This window comes from Polypterus senegalus, chromosome 8 (assembly GCF_016835505.1).
Source record: "Polypterus senegalus isolate Bchr_013 chromosome 8, ASM1683550v1, whole genome shotgun sequence".
Taxonomy (NCBI): domain Eukaryota; kingdom Metazoa; phylum Chordata; class Cladistia; order Polypteriformes; family Polypteridae; genus Polypterus; species Polypterus senegalus.
Window position 1 is genome coordinate 101,192,377 of NC_053161.1, and position 26,581 is coordinate 101,218,957.

Below are 26,581 nucleotides of genomic sequence, written 5' to 3' on the forward strand. Positions count from 1 at the left end.
AGATGTTGAAAAATTAAATGAATTGCTTTTTTATATCTTTCAGGTTACCAGAAAAGTTTATTTTACTGTATCGAGGAACAATGTGGGATTGAGACACTGAAGAACTTCTAAACCTGAAAATATTCAAACGAACTGAGGCCTTCTGGGACCTGAGAGTGACCAGCACAGATACTGGCACATGCATGGATCATCATGGCGTTATAATGGAAAAGCATCATAACCCTTTCAACCCTGACATCCTATTACTAGTACTAGTATATATATATGCAGTCATTTTTGTAATGCACAGGTATGTTTGCAGCCATTGGAACCAAATGTGCTACTATTAGTGCAGCCTGGACAGACTGGCATACAGTCCGTGAAACATGGAATTGAAGTATTTGGCAACTATTGTATAATCATAGTGATCATTTTTTTGTTTTTTTCATTTTTGAGCTTCCTAGACACCCCAAAGGTAGAATATCACACAAAATTATTTTTCCCATAAAAACAGAAAAGGCCAAAAGAGTTAAAAATTTCTAAGCCATGCATAGTCACACTACATAAAATGTGATGTTATGTAGTATGTCTTATTTTTGGAATAATATCATAAATATCTTTAATTAATCTAAGGAAAACAACACTGATGCAGCAGAGTCAAATTGTGTAATGGTGTCCTGATACTTCACCTTTGTCATTATGAATGTGACAATACATGGAAAGAAAGGAACGTAAAAATGTACCACAACAGTGAGATGCGCATGAAAAAAATATCCATCTCTTCTCCCATTTTCTGAGCCAGCTGTATTAACCGATCTTCAACATCTCACTAACATGAGCTACTGGGCTAAAAGGCTCAGTCATGGTAATCTGAAATGAAAGCCTCCCCCCTTCATACTAGCTAAGCAAGACCCCAAAGCACCCTTTTATATTGCACGCTGGTGCTTAGTGATGGGTTGTTCTTGAACGATTCGTTCATTTTGAACGAATTTTTAATGTGACTCGGGAAGAACGAGTCGTCTCGCGGGAGTGATTCGTTCAGTCGCGCATGCGCATTTGCGCAACTTCCTATAGTTTCTGTATTGGAATTGATTCACTTGTTTCGAGTCTTCAGATTTTTCGAGTCGTTCGTTCATCACGTGACAGCCCCATACGCTTAACCAACTCAGTCTGAGCCGGAAACAGAATTGATTAGTTCATCTCTCAAGTCTTCGGGTTCGAGTCGTTCGTTCATCACGTGACAGCCCCATAAGCTTAACCAACTCAGTCTGAGCCGGAAACAGAATTGAACGAAATGACTCGAAAAATGATTCGTTCATTTCGCTGAATGAGACTCAAAGGTCCGAGTCGGTAAAATGATCCGAACTTCCCATCACTATGTGCTAGTGATATGGATGAGAAAGCCAAAGACTTTAGGGATGGTGTTGTACTGTGGAATAAAATCCCAAACCAATATTAAACAAGAGCCAGCAAATCACGCAGAGTCCAAAAGCCTTCTGTTAAAGATAATAAACAGTTGTGCTCGGTCCATGCAGAAGGCGACCCATTCCTGAGCACAAAGACATTTTTATACATACTCTAGCTTAACACAGATGATATTCTTTGACACTCTTGTTTATCCTAATGGACTTTGTCTGGTAATTTCATTCAAGCGCACTTTCTGTTAGGCTACACTCTTTACTCAGTCTGCTCAAAGCCAACACCTTTTGCCATTTTAGTCTCCTATCATTTTCATACCCCCTTATTGCTAATCCTCCATCCAGTCTTTGACATTGGCCTTCAGGTTGTCATTTTACATTGCTGGAGTGGTTACATGTAAGACTTTGTGCATCTCAGTGCATTCCAGTGTTTTGACCATCTAAGGCTCAGTGCAGTTCAGTGCTTAACCCGTACAATATACTTTAAAAATAATAATAATAATACGCTGTGAGGTGCAGAATTACGAAGCAGTACAAGTGTTTAATTAAAATGATAACGTTAATCATTATTATACATTCTAATGACTGTGCATACTCTATTCTAATTATCCAGTGTCAGTCAGTCATTTCCCAACCCCGCTATATCCTAACTACAAGATCACGGGGGTCTGCTGGAGCCAGTCCCAGCTAACACAGGGCACAAGGCAGGAAACAAACCCCGGACAGGGCGCCAGCCCACCGCAGTTATCCAGTGTGTTTGTATCTAAATATATGCAGTAAATATTCATGTAGATATATTTCCATAATGGCAGATCTTTGGGGATGCTGGGCCTGAAAGCGCTGAAGGTGGAATTGCAGAAAGATCCTGCACTGACCTGGTTAATAAATGGCGAGGTGGTCACTACCCACCAAAGGCCCGCTCCTTTTCCTTTATCATGTAATCGAGGATTGCAAAAGTGCATCTCTGATGTGTTGGAGGAGGTTTCAAGTATAAATGTAGGTGTCCAAGGGGGTGCATGCAGTCTGATACATACTAATTTCCATCCATCCATTTTCCAACACGTTGAATCCGAGCACAGGGTCACGGGGGTCTGCTGGAGCCAATCCCAGCCAACACAGGGCGCAAGGCAGGAACCAATCCCGGGCAGGGCGCCAACCCACTGCAGGACACACACACCCACACACCAAGCACACACTAGGGACAATTAATACATTAAAATGTTTTCATCTTTTAGTTATGTACATGGTTTTTGTGCGCTAATATGAGTTTACGCCAGTCTTACTTACATTATAAAGGTTTCATTTCTCTTATTTTTTAAAGTAATGAGGTATTTTTGAAATAATGGATTATCTTCTTTAATGCCATATACCACTCAGGTAAAGCTGTAGAATTATTCAATTATCCTATGTGTTAACAAAGATTGTCTTTTCTTTTATCGGATAAACTGGTTGAAGTGTTAACCACTGCCTTGTACTACATTATACATTTTGAACATTTCCTGTTATCTAACAGAATAACATGGCAAATCATCCAATGTCATAATTAAATATTTTAACTGCACATATCGGTTAGAACATTAGACAACGTTTGACGAAAACAAGCCGCTCAGCCCAACAAATAGCTTGCCAATCCTACTCACTTCATTCCTCCAAGATAACATCAAGTTGAGGTGTGAAGGTCCAGAAAGTCTTTCTCTGTACCATACTGCCACATGGGTATGTCTATTAATGCATGTAATTGCATTCTGTTACCTCTGTACTTTTTGAATATGACTCATTGTTACAAAACAGATGTCCACTTCAACACATTCTTCAAATTTAGAAAAGGAAAACAGAAGTTTCTAGGCATGCTAGTCCTGCTCACAGATCATGGTGACGTGCTGCATGTTGATTAGCACTTGCAAGTAAGGATTTCAGTGTACTCTGTACATGTGACTCTATAAATCTACAATTAATTAAATCACAGAATAATTAACTATATTTGGCTTGAGGTTGGGAGCACAAACTGATACGGTACGCTGCTGCACCCACCACTCAATGAACCATCTCAGGACCTCAAATTAGGACGCGAGTTGCAGCACCACACTAGTTTGAATGGAGTGGGACAGTGAGAGGTTTATTTTGTATGGTTGGCTGGAGTGGCAATCCTGTCACCAACTCCCAAGATTTCTCTGTAAGTTGGATGACCTGTTTGCATTACTGGATGCAGATTAACGTCAATACCCAGGATGGAGCAATTGCAGGTTAAGGGCCCAACTGAGTGGAATCACTTCTGGCATTTATGGGATTCGATCTGGCAAACGTCTGATTGCAGGCACAGATCTCTAGCCTCAGAGCCACCACTCTGCCTCATTTGGCTTGCTACTCTATAAAATAACAAGTTGAACTGTTAAGCAATAAGTCATTCAGACTCTTTCCATCTTCCTCTTCATCTTTTCCCTTTCAATGTGCCTGATCAGCCTTCTCCAAACAGCTCGGTCCTGCAGCCCCTTGCTAGTCAAGCCCTTTTCCTTCAGACCTTCTTTTACTTTATCCATCCATTTCTGCTTTGGCTCACAGCTGTCTTAATGTATGGGCACTGGCTGGAGGCCCACAATGTTTCTGACGCCTTTGTATGTTTCCATTTTGCTATCAAAACAGTGGTCCCAGCGTGCTACTTTTCCCGGAGGCCTATGATGCTGGTAAGACGGCCCTGCTTTCCCTTCCCCTGTGGATCCATTCCCATCACTCTTTTATCCACATATTGACTTTCTGTCCTCACCACATGTCCATACCACTTTAACCTACTGTCCTGTACTTTCTTAGCTATCTCTCCCACTTTTGTGTACCTCTGATTGTCTCGTTTCTTATTCTGTCCTTTTTAGTTACTCCCCATATCCATCTCAACATTCTCATTTCTGCCACATCTAACTTAGCCAGAACTTTAAAGAAGAAATCAATCCATTCAAACCCTTTCCATTATTTTAAAAACAGGACTGCAATAAGCCATTAACTGCAGTATATGCGTGTAATGTATTGTGTGTGTGTGTGTGTAAAATTAAATTTCTATCAATCTGTTAGATCAAAACCACCACACCTATTTCTACAAAGCTTTGCAGTTATTATCTGGTATAGTCTAATTTAGAATATAGGCTAGTTAAAATTTAAGTTTTCAACAAATAAACTGAAAACTGAGACAACCTCACTAAAAATTGCCATTATAAGCTGAAAATGAAACAGCATGATATTTTCACTAGATGGCAGCAACAGGTCAGTAGTGTCCCTAAGTGAAATTGCTTAGAAGGAATGGCACATGAGAACCACCACACCTGTTTGGACAAAACTTGACCGTTTTTCCTGGTATAGTCAAAATTAGAATCTAAAAGTTGACATTTTCTACATGAAAACATTTATAAATAAATAAATAAAAACTGAGACCAACCTGACTAAAAGTTACCATTTCTTCAGGACTTTATGCATTTTAACCTTAATATCTGCAGAACACAACCTGATACCAATGAAAGTTTTACTTCAAGAGAATTTGAAATTATTGTGTAACCAGTCAACGCCAATTTTTGGTGCTTATGTTGACATCAAAAGTTATTGAGAATTTTGAAATACTTAAGTATGTTGAAGAAGAACAAGATTTTTATGTTTGTCATTTTAATATCTCCTTAATGATATCATATCAAAAATCATTTTTTTCTGAATGCTCATTTTATGACAAACAAAACCGATCACATTCAGTTTTTGCTTGGGGCAAATGATAAGCAAGCCAGCTTCCCATTTGTGACAAGATCTGTGCTTGAGCTGGAGTAACCAAAGTCTTTTGAGACAGCAGGAGAGGGGTTGGGCACTTTGTGGGGGTCCGGCCAGAAACATCACTCAGGGAGGAGGAGGGTCTATGTGCCACTTGCCCCTCATTTCTCTCAGTGGTTGAGTTGTGTGTTACGACTGGGGTACATTCTACACGCTCTATAACATTTTTTGTATCTTCTGATGCAAGCCAGGGCACATTATCAGCAATGTGACCTGAGGCCATTGAGGCCATTGGGTGTTTCTGGTCTTTTGACACCCTCAAGCTGCAGCTTTCTCCCACAGATCTGCTTTCTTGAGTCAGAGCCTTCTCGAGGCTTTCTCTGCTGCCTCAGTGCTATTATAGATGGCCCTCCTCCTCCTCCTCTCGCCATAGATGCCTAGTATGGTATAAGCCCTGCAGAGAGATTGCCCTACAAAGCCTCTGCATGCTACCTCCATGGGCAAGCACCTTGCCTGCCAACCGTGTTTGCTGAAGTCACTGACTAAGCCCTCATGCTTCTCTCTCACTCTCACTTGCTCAAAGGGCTCCTTCATTCAGTCTTCCCATGGCATGGTGAGTTCCAGCATAGCTACACTCTTTGTAGTTTCTGACACCACAACAACATCTGGTCTAAGGGTAGTCTTTGTGATATGCTCAGGAAATTTGAGCTGCCTGCCCAAGTCTGCTGTCAACTGCCAGTCCTGTGTAGTGTAGAAAGCCCTGAGCTAGGCTTATATGTTCCTCTTGCTTCCTTTCCAAGTCTAATGAAGCTCATGGTCTGCTTTAGGGGCTTTATCCTCTAGCAGCTGGTGATGGCACTACCGATGCTTTCTGCAATTGTCTTAAGCACCTGGTTATGCTGCCAGCAATATAGGTTGTCTCCCAGAGACTTTGACCAACAACTCAGGATATCCTCTAGATTCAACTTACTCCCATACAAGGAGCATGCTGGTGTATCAACCAAGCCTCAGAAGTGCAAACTGGACAGGCTGGGCAGGATATTATAGACAGCCTGGACCAAAAACCCAATACAGTGTGGCTCTAACTGCCAAAGGTCTGCCCACGAGATCTTCCTTTCTACTACTTGCTCCCACCTAGTCCAGGCACCTTGCTGTCTCATTGCTACCACTTTACTGGACCTCTACTCCTCCGCTGTTGTTCTCACCTCACTCAGGACTCGGCACTTCCACTCTTTCCCCTGAGCCTTGTCATTACAGGTGGTTGTGAGTGATCCAAACCCCGCTCTTCCTCTGGCTACGGCTCCCACCCAAGCTCTATGGCATAGCTGTGACTCTATCTGCTCCATTGCATCCTCTGCTTTCCACCATTACCCCTGTCCCATAAACTTTAGGGTCATTAGACTTTCAGAACTGCAACACCCCTCTTGCTTGCAAGAACTTGAACTCTTCCTCAATGGATTCTCAGTTTGCAGGTGTTCCCATAAAGGTTGAGGCTGCTCAAGCTCCTTGGTAGACCCCGGGTCCCCTCAGGTAACAGCCAACTCTCCTTTCTAGGTTTGAAATTGTCGATATTGGAAATTTGTAGAGGAGCAAAAGCCAAAGGATCTTTGGTGAAATCCCATGCTAGTATATCTAATTGGATTTTCAATATTATTACTAAACTACTGAGATAATTCTTATTACCGTTTTGTTCTTTTGTGCATAATTACTTCCATTGCTCTTGCACTTAATTTCACAGTAAAGTTTTACTAAGCTTTAATAAGCTTAGAGGTACTAGATGCTTAATAATACTGTACACGTCTTTCTGCTGCAGTGAGGAGGTCATACATCTTAGATCTACTCTTTATTTAATTTACGCATTAAGCATACGTTTTATCAATTTTCCAGGTGATGCCAAGTCAAACAACTAGTATATCTTATATGTAAACATCTACATGTGGAGGTGTGTGTGTCTGTCTGTCCCCGAAGTGTGAGGTGCAATCGGGGTAAGGACTCCACCTCTGAGGATACACAAGCGAGGCCAGCACATCGGCAAAACGAAACCTCTGAAGAAAGAGTCACTCGCTTAGCCGCTAATACAGAAGAGAGACGAGCACATTGGCAAAAGGAAACCTCCAAAGAAAGACAGGCGCTTAGTCGCTAATGCACAAATGATGTGAGCACGTCGGCAAAACGAATCCTCCTGGGAAAGAGACGCCCAGAGTGGTTCCTTTTAATTACCTGACATCTCTACATTTCTTTTTCTGACAATTTCAATAGTTTCTAGGACCCTGGGCTTTTTACAGCACAGGCTTACACAGCTAGTGTGTATGTATGTATATATATATAAATGTATATACTGTATGTACTGTATATATATATACCTGTATATATATATATATATATATATATACACAGAGAGAGAAATATTTAATGCTTTGCATTATAACCCTCAGCCACCCGCAGAGTTACCTGAAATGAGCGTCCACTTGTCCGTATTGTGGCCAGCTCCTCCATCTCCCTTCCAGATGAGTAAACTGCCAAAGCCGGTGGTCTGTCCAGTGACCCCTGTACATTGTTGATTTCACGGCAGTTCTCAGAGATGCCAGGACCAAGCAGCCATATGCAGACAACAGAGAACACTTTCTGTAGCCATCTGAAGATGGTTGTAATTCCCCAAGCAAAAATAGTCCAGAGAGAAAATGAGGATTGAAATGGTGGGCTCATTTGTGTTTGTATGCTTTCTTTGACTTAAGATGTAATACTTTTTTTTACATTGATAAAGTTTTCTACAGTAGTTTTGAAATGATTAATGGTCTGCTTTTCTGTATTGAACTGAATGTTGAAATGAAATGCAGAACACATTTATTTTAAGACAATTAATTTAACTTCTGAAAAACAAGTTCCATGATAAAGAATTGCAAGCCAACATCACATACTCTCTTCAATGATACTAGGACATATACAGCAGCTATAATCACACTCATTTTATTCCTGAAATACTGCTCTTCTGTTCAGATCACAACAAAGGCCTATAGCAAAGACGGAAGACAAAAAAAAATTTACAGACCAAACTCGGTACAACCTGAAAGGCCCAGAAAGCACAGTTAGTCCAGGATTTACAAAAACAAAAAAATGGAGTAGAAACATATAAGCTGCAGCTTTGAAAGGCGCTACGATTCAGCAGTTCTCATGACTTGGGCTGAAGCTATTTTAAGACAACGTCAGGCGGCTGGCAGCCCCTCAGCCACACGGCCTCTGAAATCTGACGCTTCATCAGCAGAGGAAATGCGAATGTGGCCCTTAGTGAACATTCCCGCAGTACGCTGTTCCAGGGTTTCACTTGTTTCTCCTTTCGTTATTGAATCAGGACCTGCGGTGAAAGATTAAAATAACTGGGCAATTATAAGTAGCATTGTATTAATATAGTAGATTATACAATACAGCACAAATACATTTTAAAACTAGTAGGTGTGTGTTAGTGAAGGGGGTGCAAGGGCAAAAACAGTATAACAGTGGGACACTCCCTTCATTCACTTCAGGTCAGGAGAAGCCAGAGATCATCCAAGCAGCACTGCGGGCAAGGCAGGAAACAGTCCTGGGCAGGGTGCCAGTCCATCACAAGGCCCCCCTACACACACACACACAGATGTTCACCTTTGATAATGTGGGAGAAAACCAAAGTACGAGGAGGAAGGATCACACAGACACAGGGAGAACACGCAGTCCCCACTGGACAAGAGCAAGCTGCAGGATTCAAACCCACGACACAGGATCGAGGAGACAGCATTGTGAACTACAGCACTAAAAGAAAGGGGAGAAATAAATAGAGAGGTTATTCTGACTCTGGAAAAAAAAACAAAAATAGAGAAGAAGGTTTGAGCTGTGTAGCTTTCATTGTGTGTGTGCCAAACGCATAGTTTTCTTTTCTGTTTTTATTCAGCATGGGAATAGCTTTAGCCTTTTTTTCTTGTGAGATATATTTTTTATTCATTTTAAGGAGTTCATTACAATTGGTAATCAGTAGGACATTCAGCATGATTATTTTTTGCTCAAATTTGACTGAAATACTCTCAGGGAGTATAACAACAGTGATGCTGGGACCCTGAATTAGAAAAAATATTTTTTCAGAATTTCCTGACCTGACGTCTTTCTTAAATAAACCAATGCATATCTAGAATTAGAGTACTTGTATGTACTTAGTTAATTATTTCAACATGCAGCATGCAAGTGTCTGAAAACAAAACGACTTTTACAGTAGCATTCTGGTTCTGTAGAGGGGGCAAAGGTTACAGATGCATTTAGCGTCTATGCCAGTGCCATCAGTCACAGAGAAATGGGTGAAAAGCCTTGCAAAAGTGTTCACGTGCAGCCTTAAAGACACAGCTTCGGTCCAGGCAGCCCGTCTTGTTTGGCATTGGTGGATAGGACAGGTCTGCCGGGCAAACTGACAGTTTGGATTTATCAGCTTGGCATTGTACCACACATCTTCTGACCACTGCTGATATATAAGGTCTCAGTAACTACCGTGGAGGGCTTCAAGAGGAGGGGAAGCCATTATCTTCACAGGTGCCTGGGTCTTCCCTGAAGCCTCAGCAGACTCACTCTGAATGGTCATACAAACAAGCTTGGGCTCTCCTTTCAGCCATCTGCATGAGATGTTAATGGTGGCTCGTGCAAGGAAGCTGATGCAGTACAGGGGTATCAATGACCCCAAAGTTTCTGATGCTGGCATTGACTGGATGGCAGTGGGGAGTGCAAGACGTGCAGGAGCTGGCTGAATCCCTTCTATGGCACAGGGAGTTGGTGGGTGGTGTAGTCAATGGAAGGCTGGTCTTGGCAATGGCATGGTGGCGCAGTCAGTATAGGCAGGTTCAAAGCAAGGACTGGCACAGGAAGAAGCGCAGATGGGTGTGGCACGCAAGGAGCATGGCAAGACTAGAACACAAGGTCACGTGGCCTGAGCTCTGCAAAACTAACATCCAACTGACTGCTTTCCCAAACGGAGTGGTCTGTGATGTCCCGTCTAGCCGACACAGCCTCTACAAGTGAAGCAAGGTGGACACTCCAGCCTGCTCGTTGTGCCAAAGAGGGACACTGAAGCAAATCCTTAGCGGTTGTCCCAAAGTGAGGTTAGATGAAAAAGAATCAGCAAATTTTATTTTTTTGTGGTGAACAAACTTACCCATTACTGAAGAAAAATACTTAAAAAGTGAATATGAAATGAAACTAGTATTTGGAATGGAACTTTACAATTATTACAATGGGACTGAGGATTGGTACATTTCCAGCATTTAGGACTTAACATGTTACAGTAAATGATCTCTCTCTGCAGGACCCCAATCAAAATTAGATATGTGACTGTAGACGTTCAAAGATCCCGCTCTCGAGTCTCAGTCCTTGGTACAATGAGGACAAGAGGTTCTGTTTAGAAGAAGCAGCGGCCACTAATCCGTGTTCTCATGTCTGCCTCAAATCGTGTGGCTCCATTCAGGATGTCCATGGCATGGGCCTCTCCCAGCTAATGATGTTGATAACAGTTACGTCATAATAAATGCACTTGTTTAATACATTACATACACAGAAACAACATTTCTCCAATAGGATCTTAGGGTGTTAATAAATAAGTGCAGCCTGTACAATAAAATCCTTCTATGAAAAGGGACAGCAATTCATAAAAAAATGTTTTCTGTCCCAGTATCAAAAAATGTCATATACATCACTGTGATAATAGATAGATAGATAGATACTTTATTAATCCCAAGGGGAAATTCACACACTCCAGCAGCAGCATACTGATAAAGAACAATATTAAATTAAAGAGTGATAAAAATGCAGGTAAAACAGACAATAACTTTGTATAATGTTAACGTTTACCCCCCTGGGTGGAACTGGACTGCTTTTATACTGTGGCCCAAATTCAGTTTTTTTCAAGCTCTGTCTAGGCACTCGACTCACTTGGCTGAGCTCGTAATTTGTGATGAGATATCCTCAAGCAGCCCTCAATTCTAACACAATATCTGTCAAAACTGAATTTAGGTAGGTTGTACAAAACTTTTGTCCTTGTTACTGTTTTTTTTCCTCAAAAGAGATATTTCAGGTTTTCTTTTTATTCTGCCTTGCTAAAACTGAAAATGGCACCGTCATTTGATCTTTAATTCAACAAGGAGTTCAGTTTCAATCCATCATGGAAAGAGCACAGTTGAAGCATACCTTTGGTATTTTTCAAGTCTGTTATTTCTTCACAAACTTGGTATAAATGCATTTGCTATGTAAAACTGTGTTCCGGTGTTAGGAGCTTTCTTTAATTTTAAACAAATACAGTATCTCTCCTGCTCTGGTGCTTTAAAATGGAGGAAATACTTAAAAACGCATAAATATATCTGTTTCTCAAGTCAAGACAATGTTTTGGACTTGAAAAATAACAAACTTATCCTTTAAGCTTCTATGGGACTTGAACCGAGACTGAAGAAGAACTGAAACACAGGCGATGCCTGCTGCCATTCTGATGAACAGAAACATCTTAACAGCATTTGGTAGTATGGTTTGATTTGATTTTTATTTTACATATAGTCTTAATATGGTTTAAACAATCCAAAAACTGCAGTCAAGTAATAAGGAGAAATTATTAAAGAAGTAGCAGAGCAAATTATTCACATATTGTTAAGTTGATTTAGTCACATTTATACAAAATATACTCCTTTTAAAAGAAAGTTCAAAAATACAGTGAAGTACATAAAAACAAACTGATGGACAGGCCAGTGCACAAAACCAGTTTTAAAAGATAACCTCCTGCCATAATTCTGTCCTGCAGTTTTGTGAGACTATGATTTGCTCTCTTTCACAACTATAAAACGCATTAAGGCATCATTCTAAGGTCCTTTTTTGTTTCAAACCCATTTCTCAAAATTGACTGTTAACCTTTCTGGCGGCGTGTGACTTGCTACTGAGCGCTTTTACTACTGCAGGTTGTAACAAAGAACAGAAATGTAGTGCAAGTTTGGTTAGAAGAAAAAACTGAAATTCACACCAACTCGTGTGTTCAGATGAATGTTTAACCGCTCAAAATACACTCACCGGCCACTTTATTAGGTACGCCTAACCCCCCATTGCCTTCAGAACTGCTGTAATTCTTCGTGGTATGGATCCAACAAGGTGCTGGAAACATTTGTCAGGGATTTTGGTCCATACTGATATGACAGCATCACGTAGTTGCTGCAGATTTGTCGGCTGCACATCCATGATGTGAATCTCCTATTCACCACATCCCGAAGGTGCTCTATGGGATTGAGATCTGGTGACTGTGGAGGCCATTTGAGTACAGTGAACTCATTGCCATGTCTAAAAAAACAATGTGGGATGATTTGAGCTTTGTGACATGGTGCATTATCCTGGAAGTAGCCATCAGAAGATGGGTACATTTGAGTCATAAAGGGATTGACATAGTCAGCAACAACAATCAGGTAGGCTATGGCATTTAAGTGATGCTCAATCTGGCACTAAGGGGCTCAAAGTGTGCCAAGAAAATATCCCTCACATCATTATACCTACATCACCAGGATGGATCCATACTTTCATGTTGTTGACCCCAAATTCTTACTATCCGAATGTAGCAGCAGTAATCGAGACTCGAGCAATGTTTTTCTATTTTTCTATTGTCCAATTTTGGTGAGCCTGTGTAAATTGCAGCCTGAGTTGCTTGTTCTTAGCTGACAGAAGTGGCACCCGGTGTTGCTCTCTTTTTGCTGTGGCCCATCTGCTTTAAGGTTCAACATGTTGAGATGTTCTTCTGCATACCTCCTTTGTAATGAGTGGTTATTTGAGTTACTGTTACTTTTCTTTTAGCTCAAACCAGTCTGGCCATTCTCCTCTGACCTCTGGCATCAATAAGGCATTTTTCGCTCAGAGAACTGCCACTCACTTTTAAATCTGACCATTCTCAATAAATCCTATAGATGCTTGTGCATAAATATCCCAGTAGATCAGCAGTTTCTGAAACCTCAGAACAGTCCGTCTGGCACCAACAACCCTACCATGTTCAAAATCACTTAAATCAACTTTCTTCCCCATTCCAATGCTCGGTTTGAACTTCAGCAGGTCATCTTGACAATGTCTACATGGCTAAATGCACTGAATTGCTGCCATCTGATTGGCTAATTAGGTACTTAGGTTTACAAGCAGTTGAACAGGCGTACCTAATACAGTGGCCGGTGAGTGTATATAAAAGTGAATGGAAACATTCAAAACAAGATGAAGATGTGTAAAGGATGCAGACCACTCAGGACAACCATAAGCATCAACCACCGAAGAGAAAAGCAAATGACAGAGGAAATCGCTTTACAATGAAGAATGACTGTCAACTTGCAGGTGATAAGGTGAAACAAGCATTGCAGGTCTATTGCCCAATCCAAATGAAAAGCATTTAGAAGCTGGTAAACTGTTGGTGTCGACATGCGGAGAAGGAGCAAGGCCATAATGAGAAGTAATCAATTTACACGTCTCTAAAATGACAAAAAATATTTTGAAAAATAATTCGGAAGAACCCTGGTATACTGTAAGAAAAGCCAAGCTCATCTAGGCAGCCCAGGTCAAGTTCCTCACCCAACAGGTCAGGTAACAAAGCCACAGCTCTCAATCTCATCTGACAGAGAACATGAAACAACCAGAAAAGCATTTCTAACTAACAACCAAGAAATTAAATGCTTGAAAGACTTTACAAAGCTTCTTAATGTGGTTATTGTTGCACATATGAAAATGTTTTTCCTCTGTAGAATCTCCTTTATTTCATCAGGATCTGGTTAAAGGTCCATAGGACATGCAAATTAGAGTTTGAGACTGTGGAGTAATCTGAATTCTACCGACTACTATTCTAGTCAAAAGGAATGTTGTTATGGAATGAATTGATGATTCGCAGTTGAAAACATTTTGCTACTAACTTTCAGGAACTGTAATCTGAATTTCTTTAGCGTTCCTTTTAAAGTTAAAAATAAATTCTGTTCAGTATTGAACATAATTTAGTTACAGTATATGTTGACAAATTAATAAAAGATCAACTTTTATTATGGATATACACTACTGGCAACTGGTGTGGCAGCAAGCATGATGTGTGTGGACTTGTGTCAGATGTTTAGCACTTTTTCTTTTTGGGATGAAAAACAATTAATATGTAACAGCAATATGTTGCGCCTGGGATTATAAGCACATTTGGTCCAGTGCCATCTAATATGCTGAATAAGTAATTTGTTAATGTCACTAGCTTAAATCAATGAGAACACAGGATAGGAGGCATGGCATCTTTGTGTGGGGGGGAGATGGAGGCACAAAACCAGAAGTGTGACTGTTCATTTTGTTTCATGGATAACTGATCACTGAATTATTTTATAAAAATATAATCTCCATCTGCTGGCTTGGGTCTGCAAGTGAGGATTATGGATTTTGAGAAGAACAATCTTCTGATCTGACAGGATGAAGGGTGGGAGAAATAGAATAAGTGAGACCTTTGCTTGGCAAATACATAACCAATTTGTAACTGGGATTTACGACATGGAGAAAATAAAGAATATTCCATGACTACGGAAGAAATTCAAATTTAAAAAAAAAATCAATCAATCAATGGTGGAAACAGAATTTATCAAAGTCCAAAACTAAAACCATGAACTATTTGCAAATTTGCAATACTAGTTACAAGGAGGAGAGTTAAGAACCTCGATTAGTAAGCACGGTCACTATAGGATTTCCTTGTGGAGAGTCTTGACAAACCAGACTGAACAATCATTAAATGGGAAAAGACCTCAGCCACTCAAAGCACATCTGCTGGAGAACTGAAGAAACAGCAGGTGCCTACCAGTCGATGTTTAAGAGATGATGGGTACAACATAAATGTATACAGCCCAACATCTTTTACTTTCTTCACAACTGTATTTATAGGCTTGCTTTTCAAGGATGTCAGTATGCTGTAGTAAAGGTCTCTTTGTAAAACTTTAATTGTCATACAGCTATTAGCACATCTTAAAAACTGGATGATGAGAGCACAGGAATTGATCACATTGATACTTTCTGTGGGCCTTTTCAATGTTGGAAATCATCTCATCCATGCTCTGGACCAAAAAAAATAATTTCAACGGTCCCCGTCTTCCTTTTCTACCAGCTTTGATTTTTAAGTGTTTCAGTTTTACTCTACAAGACTCTAATTTCATCAGTATGTTGGGAAATGGTGGAGTTCTAAGAACATACCTATTTTTAATTCTGGAATTAGTCTAAACTTACAAGTAACTTATGCTCACAAATCAACAAAATGAGCCTGGCTATTGGCCTTATGAGCGTTCATTTGTTCCATAACGAGACTCTTTATCTATCATCTTATAATAATCAGGGTCATTGACAAGAATGTGCTGCAGGCCTCAAGGAGTCTGTTGATTAGTCAAAGGTTTCTGAATGGGTCCTGCCGGCTGCCCAAGACATCCAGCAGCAAGATACGTAGCGTCCAACAGCACTCATTTCGGGTAGTCAGCAGTTGGGGGTTAAACAAATGTGACGAGCTGAAGAGAGTGCAGTAGTCTTAGCTCAAGGAATAAGCTGCCAGCATTAACAAGGTGCTTCATAGTCCTGTTAAATGCATTTTTATCATTTTATTGATTTTTTGATGATTTTATTGTAATTTTAGAATTATTTTATTAATGTGTTTAGATTGTTTCATGTGGTATTCACATGACAAGAGATGTCATAGTGGTGCCTCGAGTGTGCAGTTGTGTGTGGAAGCAATGCCATTTGCCTTGGGCCTAATAATTTGTGAAGTGTACCACCGGAACCTGCATAAAAAAAACTAATAAATAGCTTTGGAAAAAAACAAATCGTAACTAAATATTGTCACATACAAGCAAAGTATTTCTAGTCTCCTGCTGTTTGCTTTATAATTCTGAAATGCTTTAAGAAAATGTTGATGATAATGACAGGATTTACTCTACTGTATACTGTCATAGTCTGCACTTGTATTGTGGTCATGGTAATTTAACATATATATTGCACGTTTAAAAAAAAATGTAAAAGTCTATCAATACATTCATTTACCGTTACCTTTGACCGTACATTAATATACTTGTAATAATTTAATTTTGACAGCAAAAAATAAAAAGGGGTGGAAAATGTATTAATAAACCAGAGTAGCATCTTTACACATGATATTTGCTACCCCCTGGATGTTTGTCTCTTTCCTACAGAAAATGAACCCTTTAGATGAAGCGCCATAGTATCAGGTAGCAAAACAGTATATCCCAAATGAAGATCTTGACTTGACATTTCTAGACACTAACACGGACCTACTGTTCTCTAACATTTGTTCCCATTTCTTGAATAAAATGGAGGTGAATATTCAGAATTGCATTGCAATTTTTATGCTGAATAATAAATTACTCTAAACAAAATGCTGGTATAGACAATTGTAATAAATGAGCCTATTTTTGCCCTCTCTTTCTGTGTTTACCATCTTTCTTTGGTAGACATTTGGCCTTCACTGTTTCAGCAAAGGTTATAGTGACTTACTTTATGTAGGCACCATTTTTTGAAGGACTTACAGGTCTAAAATAAATAATTAACGTAAAAAAATTAAAACAAACTGTGCAAATGGTGATAGCTGGAATCAGAATACACAGAAGCTACTCTGAGAAATACAATCTCAAATAGTCTTTCATCTGGCCTCCTTGAAAAGACAAAACGACTAAGCAAACAAAGCTTTCTGCTGGAAGTAAGCCTCAAATCGACACAGGGCATAGTCCTGAAAAAGAATAAAAAGACATCAGCAAGGTTATTGAAGTCATAAACTGACACCATACATTATACACATTTAATGACGTTTCCAGTTACTAGTGATGAGGCATGAATACCATGTACTGAATGGGAAAGCAATATTAAATATGCCTTTTATAATTTGTTTGGAGTCTTCCTATAACCAGGTTTAGATGGTACTTAGAATATCTCAAAGGCATGAAAATGACACCTAATAAGAAATAAAATGAGTAAAAAAAAGAAAGATGAACACATGGAAATAGGGAGAAAGAGTCTGAAGCAAGTGAGCCTCAATTGAAGGGGGGTCTATGTTCAGACAGGCATTTTTAGGTGTTGAACAGTTTTCTGCCACACTCTGCACTATCTTGTACAATGCGGCCGCAGAGAGCTTAAACAACTCGGCACATCCACATAAAAAACGACAAGGGGTGAGCGAGCCATCTTGAAGGCTTTTACTGGACGTACTTCGTTGTAAAAAGGCGAGTGATTTCCACGGTTGGATCAAGACGAAGAGAAGCGCGTAGACAGAGGTTCAAATTGCTGCGTACCACAACTAAGCACACACAGGGGTTTATATACCCTAAGGATACATTTTGGACTTGACCGAAACAAGAAATAAAGGGGCGCCTGCGTGAGACATGGGGTGTATTGTATTTAAATGTTTATTATGGGACCTACGAGCTTTACGTGAGTTTCATAGACTTTTATAGTACCACTGTGAGTGTGAAACATGACTGACAGGTGTGTTAATAAATGACAAGATGAAGGGGGAGCACAGTTCAACAAATAACAGTCTCAACTAACAAGATGTGGGGTAGAACAAACAGTGTCTTTTTATATGACTAAAATACAACAGTCTGCAATCCACCTTTGGTTTGGGTAAATACTTTCAGTCGCTACTTGTCAGGAAGATTGTATGCTTATTTGAAGGTTCATTTTGGTTAATTGAAATAGTGGATAGTAAAAAGTCATCCACAAATCCATTTTCTAAACTGCTGTTTTACCACAGGCTCCGGAGGAAACCAGTGTCTATGCTGGCAAGATAAGAGACGTCACAGTGGGGGGCACAAGTCCATCCAAAGGCAAAACCCCTCACTTACATACAGGGTCAATTTAGAGTCTTAGAATGTGAAGACAGAGTGGCTGTACTCAATCACCATACACTCACTTGTGAACCTCAAGATAACAGTATGATAAGGTAATATGCCAACCCTACCCCAAACAGATGCGACTCTCAGGTCTCCGTGAAGATCATAAACAGACGAGGAGACACCCTAGATGGATTGCTATGCACAATTTAAACAGTTTCCATTTAATCATATCAAATGATACCTGGGTGAGCACAGGCTGACCACTCTGTGCCAAGATAGAAAAACTGGCTCATTCATCTGTGGCCAGGAAAGATTTTACATTTCTCCTTCTGGACCGGAGATCTGGCTGTCAACCAGAATCACTCTTCCAGTGCCCAGGAAACACTTTCCCAGGGAGGCTAAGAAGTGGGATCTTTCAATGCCAATACCTCTAAATAGGCCCAGTATACAGTAAGTACACAAGTCTGGAAGTGTGTGCCAATGTACCCTCTAAATGACTGTTGTCTTGTCCTAGGTTACTTCCTACTTTATACCTAAATATGCCTCCCTAAGGTCCTACTGGAAAGATTTAACATATTTACGGTGAACAAAACATGATAGAGGAAAAATACACAGAAAACAAATAGCAATAATTCATTACTTACCATGTACCCAAACTCTATAGTCGATAATTTAGCCTGTATAATAGACCATAAACCCCACATAAAATGTGAAGCCAACGCAAATCTAAAATAATACAAACAAAAAAATATACATGTAGTGAATATTAGATAAGTATAATGGTTGTCATAACTGCTTTACTTTATAACAAAAATTATTGCATAAAAACAGAGCTGTAAAAGAATGGTTCTAATTCCTTTAAAGAACTTACATCTCTCATTATCTCACCTATTTGATTCTATGATCATTTCTTCTTCAATTTTTGCTTGATCTTCATGTGCTATATTTGCATTGTTTACCGCATTTTCTGATAGATAATGACGAATAAAATGCAGCTGCAGCAAAAAATAAATAAAGAAATAAAATAAAAATAGTTAATACAGAAATGGGAAATATTGGGGGACAGGCATTATATTGGGAAAGACACTGTAGTGTCTATACAGTTTAAATATTGAATATTATGTAAAGACTAATTTGCTTCCTATAAGTACAAGGATACATTTTCTTAGAAGATCTCATTATTTATTGCAGCCCTGACTAAATAAACATTTAAATATATGTTATTTAGTATTTACAATTTTTGGTTTGCACTTTAATTGTTGTATAGTCCTACCTCAGAAAAATACTAAACTGCAGGATTTCGTTTAAACTACTTTAGAAAAAACTTGTGGACCCATAAATTACTGCATTTACTGTCAATTAAAAAGTAATATTTGAAGTATTTATAAAAGTCTAGTTACTAGAATATTAAAGTAAACTATTTTTAAAAACTGCATAAAAGTAAGATAATTCTTTAATTCACTTGATTTAAAGGTCTTCTTAAGGGTCAAGAACAATTGCTTTTAAAAAACTAGGGGGCTTCACCCCGTGCTTGCTTCACTCGCCAACCCCCGTTTTTGTTTTTCCAGATACACACTTTTTGTGTTTGAATTGTTGCTATTTCATTAGTTTCACTTTTATTTCAGAACTTCTGTAAAAAACAATATTTGGAGTCCCAATATGCTGAATCTTTTTAATGAGGTCAGTGAGACATGTGTTTAATGCCTTTGCACCATAATTCAGGATAGGTTTCTCTGTTTGGAATTTCAGCACAGACAAAACGATCTTCATCATCAGCAGTTAATAATTTTTTTTGTAAAGTAACCAATAAATGCATGTGAGGTAAACTCCATTTTTGAAATTCTCTTCACTTAAACTTCAAAGCCTTACAATATTTACATACTTCTGACATATCACCTATGTCCATATATTCAATCTCTATTCACCTTTTCATTATTTCTCCAAGTAATCATTTCTCTTTCTTTGCGCTAATGCAATATTTACTTGGTTTGTTTTGACACTGTCGTTTTTTTCTGCTTTCATATTCATATTCATATTCTGTATTTTGCTCTGCATGTATTTCTACGAGTCTTTTGAATTCCAGTTTTCATTATCTCTAACCTGCTCTGCATGTATTTGGCCCCCTTGTTTTTTAACCTCTTTATGATTTTTTACTTTGTTTTCTACTCTGTCTTTTATTTCTGACCTCGCTTTATCCTGCTTTTTTTCCCCAATGACACCTGGTCCGTGGTGATTATTTTCCCTTTTTCGAGTAATAATTTCCATTTGTTTGCGCTACTGTGATCTTTACTTTCTTTTTTTTTTATACTCTGTAATTTTCCTACTTTCATATTCCTTAACTTTCTCCACATGTGTATCGCACCAACTTTTTTTTTTGAGCCTTTTGAACTCCACTGCTTTCATAATCTCTGATAATTACTTTCCTTATTTTCTGAATTTGCACCTAGATTATTCTTTTTCTTTTTTGTCTCTCCAACGCTTTTGAGTTTGTTTTCTCTGCGCTGCTTTCTTCTTCGCTTAGTCATCTAGTTTTCATTTATAACACATTCATAACATAAAGGTGCCACAGATAAAAGCTTCTCTATCCTGAGGTGCTTCCTACATTGGTTCTATATTCTGAGTGAATGAATGACAATTAGGTTGTTAGTATATGGATGATAACTTCAATTTACTGGGGCACAAAGCAAGGAATATAAAGAAGTACTGCTGGATTTTATTTCTATTGTGGACCAAGCCTGTGTGTGTTCAACTATTTGTGTCAATGTCCAAATTTTTTAATAGCTTGTATATTTGCCGCCCAGTAATAAAATTGAAAATTAGGTAGAGCCCTGCCACCTTCTGCTTTAGGTCTTTGTAGGGTCGCACTTTGGATACGTGGCTGTTTTAAGTTCCAAATAAATGAGGTTATGATTGAATCTACTTTCTTAAAAAATGATTTGTTAAAGTATATGGAGATGCTCTGAAACAGAAAAAGAAGCTTAGGAAGGATATTCATCTTGACAGTGTTAATTCTCCCTGCTAAAGTGAGATGTAGGATAGACCATCTATGCATGTCTTGTTTAAGTTTTTCCATGCAGACATCACAAGTGTGTTAAAAAAGAGCTTTATGTTTACTTGTGATGTTTACCCCCTAGGTATTTAAACTGATCTGCGATGTTAAAAGGGAAGGTGTCCAATGTAATATTGTGTGCAAGGGAGTTCACTGGAAAAAGCACACTTTTATTCAAATTAATGATATTTTATTCAAATTAAAGATATCTCAGATATCTTTTGAAATTCTGCTAGTGCTGTTAGGACTGCAGGCACAATATTCTGTAGATCTGATATATACAGTACCATATCATCTGCATATAGTGATATTTTCTGCTCAAGTCCTTCTCTGATAATCCCCTTTATCTATGAAGCATTTTGAAAGTAAACAGCCAATGGCTTAATTTCGATTGCATATAGCAGTGGTGACAGAGGACATTTTTGTCTAATACCGCGTTCTATTTTGAAATAGTCTGAAATAATGTTAATACAAACTGAAACTTCTGAACTGGTATATAGCAGTTCCATGCACATATGCTCAAGCCAAACCCAAATTTGTGTAATGTAGTGAAAAGGTAGTCCCATTCAACCATATTGAATGCTTTTTCTGTATCCACAGATAATAAGATCTCTGGGGTGTTAAGACTTTGTGGGTGAATATATTACATTAAAACAGGCGCCGGAGATTGGAAGCTAAATGTCTGCCTTTAATAAATCCGGTTTGTTCTTGTGGTATTACCGAAGGAAGCACTTTCTCAATCCTTCTAGATAGAATTTTGGAGAGTATCTTAACATCATTATTCAGAAGTGAGATTGGTCTGCATGATATATTTGAAACTGGTATAGTGCATTTACAGGCACAGAAAAACTAACACAAAAGTAAATCAAACTGAATTCCCAGGTGTACTGTTTATAATTCACATGTATTCACATTATCGCTTGTTTACAGAGATTCTCTCTGTTCTAATTTTTTCTGTTGGCTTTTAGTGGTTTATCAACCTTTGATATTAGCGAATTACCAGACTGGGTGGCATGGAGGCGCAGTGGGAAGCGCTGCTGCCTCGCAGTAAGGAGACCTGGGTTCACTTCCCCGGTCCTCCCTGCGTGGAGATTGCATGTTCTCCTCGTGTCTGCATGGGTTTCCTCCCACAGTTCAAAGACATGCAGGTTAGGTGGATTGGCGATTCTAAATTGTCCCTGGTGTGTGCTTGGTGTGTGGGTGTGTGTGTGCCCTGCGGTGGGCTGGCGCCCTGCCTGAGGTTTGTTTCCTGCCTTGCGCCCTGTGTTGGCTGGGATTGGCTCCAGTGGACCCCTGTGACACTGTAGTTAGGGTATAGTGGGTTGGATAATGGATGGTACCAGACTTTTACAACTAAATATTAAATATTTTTATTCAAAAGAAATGTGCAAGCCATGCAAGTTACCTGAAAAAACTGCTAAGAGTGGTGAAAATTAAATTTGACATAAAACAACTTAAATCCAATGCAGTATATAAAGCTGAATGTGTGTTTGTCTGGTATGCAAACCCGCAGCAATGAACCTCTCCCAAATTTTGCACGAGATTACTCATTTGTACAAGGGAAGACCAAATATATTCTTTGTTGTGAAATTTTTCCACTTGGGGAACTTACACCTTATTATATTAGTTCACTAGGAGCCATTTCTGGGACTTCCTCAATGTATACAAAGTTCATCCCTACTGTGGGTTTAGTCAGTGAAATTTTGGTCTGGGGCAGAAATTTTTCCACCAGAAAATGTATATAATGACCACACCCTGGGCAGTGCTGGACACTGATGATAGTTTGATACATAAGTAAAATTTGCAAGATATCACAGACAGCTCCACAGCACAAAGACATTCTATTAGGTTGACTGGTTATGCTACATGATTCCAATTTCAGAATGTGTACTTATGATGGACTGGTGTCCAGTTTATGTTTGATTCCTGGCTTGTGGGTGTTGGTGCTGGGACAGATGCCAGCTACCATTGACCCTGTAATGGATTGTCAGCTACAAATGGTCAAATGGATGAAGACAAGTTTGATTGTGGTTTTAGGATGTGGAGAAGGAACCATAAGGTAGTAGGCTTGTTGTATATCAGGAGTATATAGAGTCTAATGCTGAACATAGCAACGTGTGGAGAAAGGTATGAACAAATACTGGATAAACTGACATTTATTCATAACAGGGTGGAACTGTGGTACAGCAGTTAGTGGTGCTGCCTCACACTTAAAGAAGGTTTAAGAAGACCACTTTTTTCAGATCTTTGTCTGGGCAATGTGTACCGTATGTGGTATTTTAGATATTTTTCTCTCATTCTATATCCATTTGCATCACCTAGGTTTTCTGGATTTCTGTCACATTCCAAATTTGTATACATCAGGCTAACTAACAACTAGAGTATATTGTCTGATGTGAGTTAAAGTGGGTGTGTGTGGCTTGGATTTATATGTGATGATCCTAGTCTTTGCCTTATACTCACAACAGAAGTGAGACATTCGTAACGGTTATACTTAAAAAATGTGGTATTGCATTTTATTGACAAACATAATTAAAATATAGTTTTGCTGTTGAAGCTAAATAAGCTTAATGATTTGGTTTATTTCCCTCCCATTCATTTATTCTTTGTACCAACTTTGTCTAAATCACAGGGGCTGTAGACTATTCTAAACCATCCCTTGATAACCTGCTGTACTTGCTCATAGAGGGCCAAAATAATGACCCTAATTAAGTTAGCAAGCGGCTGGTGCCCTGCCCGGGGTTTGTTTCCTGCCTTGTGCCCTGTGTTGGCTGGGATTGGCTCCAGCAGACCCCCCTGTGACCCTGTAGCTAGGATATAGCGGGTTGGATAATGGATGGATGGATGGAAGCTAGCAAGCATGTCTTGTGGATGTGGGAGGAAAATCTAGGAAGACCTGAGACAAACTGCAAACTCCACACAGACAGCAAGGTGAATAGGATTAAAATGGAATCTCAATTCTCAAAGCATCACATCCTTAATCTATTATGCCACTATACTGAAAATGTTGAAAATAAAGGCAAAGAGAATTGTAGTTTCACAACAAAATATTAATATAAAATATTTTGCTAAACATTCAGCTTGAATGCAGATCAGTTATGTATTTCTTGACGAGTATTACCATGCAGCTAAGTTAATATCATTACCTTTTGTTTTCCAAGAACTTATTTTATTTCTTAAAAGACTATACCATAAGAGTAATTTGCACAAAAGTTATTTTAAAATGCAGTTGTATTCAGTATATACACTGATATTTATCTGCAGACATGACTTCAGACAACAATTACAGACAGTAACACTCGTGGCTCTTTTTGATTAAGCCAGTGCGCTCTTTGCATTTTTCCTATAATGTCAAATTGCCAAGGCTGCAATGTCTGAATAAATAATAGTGAAAGCTGGCATAGTCCTCCAATTGTGCTAATTTATACATGAAACCAACTGTTCTTTATTTACTCCATGCAGTTTTATTTGCAACTGAGAATGTTACAAGTATTTTTTCTTTATTTTCGTACTGCATAGAGTGTATTTATTTTTGCAGTATTATAACTGAATTCAGTATTTTAAAAAGCTGGAGCATCTTACCTGTTGCTGTCTATTTGGGTAATTCTCTAGGTTAGCTTTAAAAAATGGCCATTGATTGTAGGTATAGTCATATACCCATTCGCAAAAATGGTTTCCAATATCAAAACCTCTGAAAATAACATTAAAAAAAAAAAAAAAAGAATCACTACAAAGCAAAACAAGAGAATGTGCAATTAATTACTTTTTCCTCCAATGTTAATGTAATATTGACTTTGTGAAGGAAAAAAAATGTTTAAGGCCAGTCAGGCAAGCGTGCTGATGTTCCAAACAGGGTGTCATTTGTAATGATCTCGTAGGACAAAGGTGGCCATACTTTTGCAAAATGTAGGAGAATCCCTATAAGGGGGTGGCAGTGATACTTTACTTATATTATCCTTTCATAATACCTGGTGACACTGTACATGTTATAAATAGAACAATATAACAAAAAACAACAAAAATTAAGACAACGCAAACTGTTAATAAGGATATTAATACAAGCAGCAATTGTAGATTGTTGAATGTAGAGGCAAGGAGCTCCATAACCTGGGGTCAGCAGAACTAAATGCATGATTATTCAGAGACTGGTGAATAGCGGGGAATAACAAATCATCCTTCTCATTAGAATTTAGTGAATACTGAAACATGTGGCATAATGTAACACATTCGAAGGATGCATGGGAATATTATCTTGTAAAAATTTATATAATGTATAAGGAAAATAATCTTATAAGAGACATATTCAACTGGCCACCAGTGTAATAAAAAGAAAGGTGTTTTCCAAAAGCTCTGTACCATGTCGTAATCTGCTTAGTATATTGCTTTAAGTAGAGCATTACAATAATCAGAACAAGAAATGGCAAAAGCACAAAAAACCCTGTCATCAACATGATCATAAAGAGAAGATCAGAGTCATGAAATATTCCTCAGTTAAAATCCAGTAGATCTGGTTATAATATTAATGTGAGCCTCAAAATGACAAGCTACAATCTAAAGTAACATTCAAGACCCTCACATTTGAAGAAATAAATATGGTGCTACCATTGATATCAATAGATAGATAGATATATACTTTATTAATCCCAAGGGGAAATTCACATAATCCAGCAGCAGTATACTGATACAAAGAAACAATATTAAATTAAATAGTAATAAAAATGAAAAAAAAAATTAAAATAAAATTAATGTTCGCATTTACTCCCCCGGGTGTACTATACTAAATACTAAATACTACAATACTAAAGTTGCCAAAAGATTTAAGCAGAGACTTTGTACCTATGAGCAATGCTCCTATCATGTCTCAATTAAGTTTTAGAGAGTTGTGACATGAACAAGAATTAACGTGATTCACACAAGCAACCAGTGAATCTTGCAGAAAGCCAGAGGTTGATTAACTGTGAATGCAACTCAAAACGTCATTAGCATAAAAAAAACGGAAACTCAATCAATACTGCCCAATAATAACAAGAGAAGATACATAATAAATAAGAGTGAGCCAAGTCTGCAGTCTGGAGGACACACCTAGAGCAACAGAAATAATGCAGGGAAGAACCTGAGGCTGCCATTAAACATAAGTTGCAATGTGCCAGACAGGACTGAGACCATATTAATGGAGCATCTGTAAGGCCTAAATATGACTTGAGGCATTGAATAAGCACAGAAAGGTATACGGCTTCAAATGCCGCTAAGATGATCCAACAGTAGGACAATGAAACAATTACCCAAATAAATAAATAGCCTAAATAAGTCAAATGTCTATTCTTACAGTAGCTTCTTCGGAGCCACAGTGTCAAGGGAGTTGTTGTAAAAGCCTAGTACAGAGTTGAAAGCAAGCAGTGGAAACTTACTTAATAAGAACACACAGTAAATTCAGCTACAGTTGTGCTTGAAAGTTTATGAACCCTTTAGAAGTTTCTATATTTCTGCATAAATATGACCTAAAACGTCATCAGATTTTCACTCAAGTCCTACAAGTAGGTAAAGAG

At 38.6% G+C, this 26,581-nt stretch overlaps 2 protein-coding genes and 1 long non-coding RNA gene across 5 annotated transcripts in view; 1 reads left to right on the forward strand and 2 right to left on the reverse strand.

The window, feature by feature from the left end:
* The window catches only part of LOC120534162, a 19,011-nt gene extending 18,068 nt beyond the window's left edge, over positions 1 to 943 (forward strand). For both annotated transcript variants that reach the window (XR_005634692.1, XR_005634693.1), the window contains exon 3: positions 44 to 943. This is a non-coding gene — a long non-coding RNA (uncharacterized LOC120534162). The remainder of the gene's footprint in view (positions 1 to 43) is intronic.
* LOC120534161 (kelch-like protein 17) overlaps positions 1 to 10,906 on the reverse strand; it is a 21,280-nt gene extending 10,374 nt beyond the window's left edge. Inside the window, exons 1-2 of the mRNA XM_039761508.1 lie at positions 8,772 to 10,906; positions 7,587 to 8,487 (exon numbers count right to left, since the gene is read on the reverse strand). Of these exons, the coding sequence (XP_039617442.1) occupies positions 7,587 to 7,841 (255 nt within the window). The 5' untranslated portion in view covers positions 7,842 to 8,487; positions 8,772 to 10,906. The remainder of the gene's footprint in view (positions 1 to 7,586; positions 8,488 to 8,771) is intronic.
* Positions 10,907 to 12,278: 1,372 nt separating this feature from the next.
* Positions 12,279 to 26,581, reverse strand: part of chkb (choline kinase beta) — a 56,728-nt gene continuing 42,425 nt past the window's right edge. For both annotated transcript variants that reach the window (XM_039761510.1, XM_039761509.1), the window contains 4 exons: positions 24,618 to 24,726; positions 18,875 to 18,981; positions 18,631 to 18,712; positions 12,279 to 16,884 (listed from right to left, as the gene is read on the reverse strand). In XM_039761510.1, the coding sequence (XP_039617444.1) occupies positions 16,828 to 16,884; positions 18,631 to 18,712; positions 18,875 to 18,981; positions 24,618 to 24,726 (355 nt within the window). In that variant the 3' untranslated portion in view covers positions 12,279 to 16,827. The remainder of the gene's footprint in view (positions 16,885 to 18,630; positions 18,713 to 18,874; positions 18,982 to 24,617; positions 24,727 to 26,581) is intronic.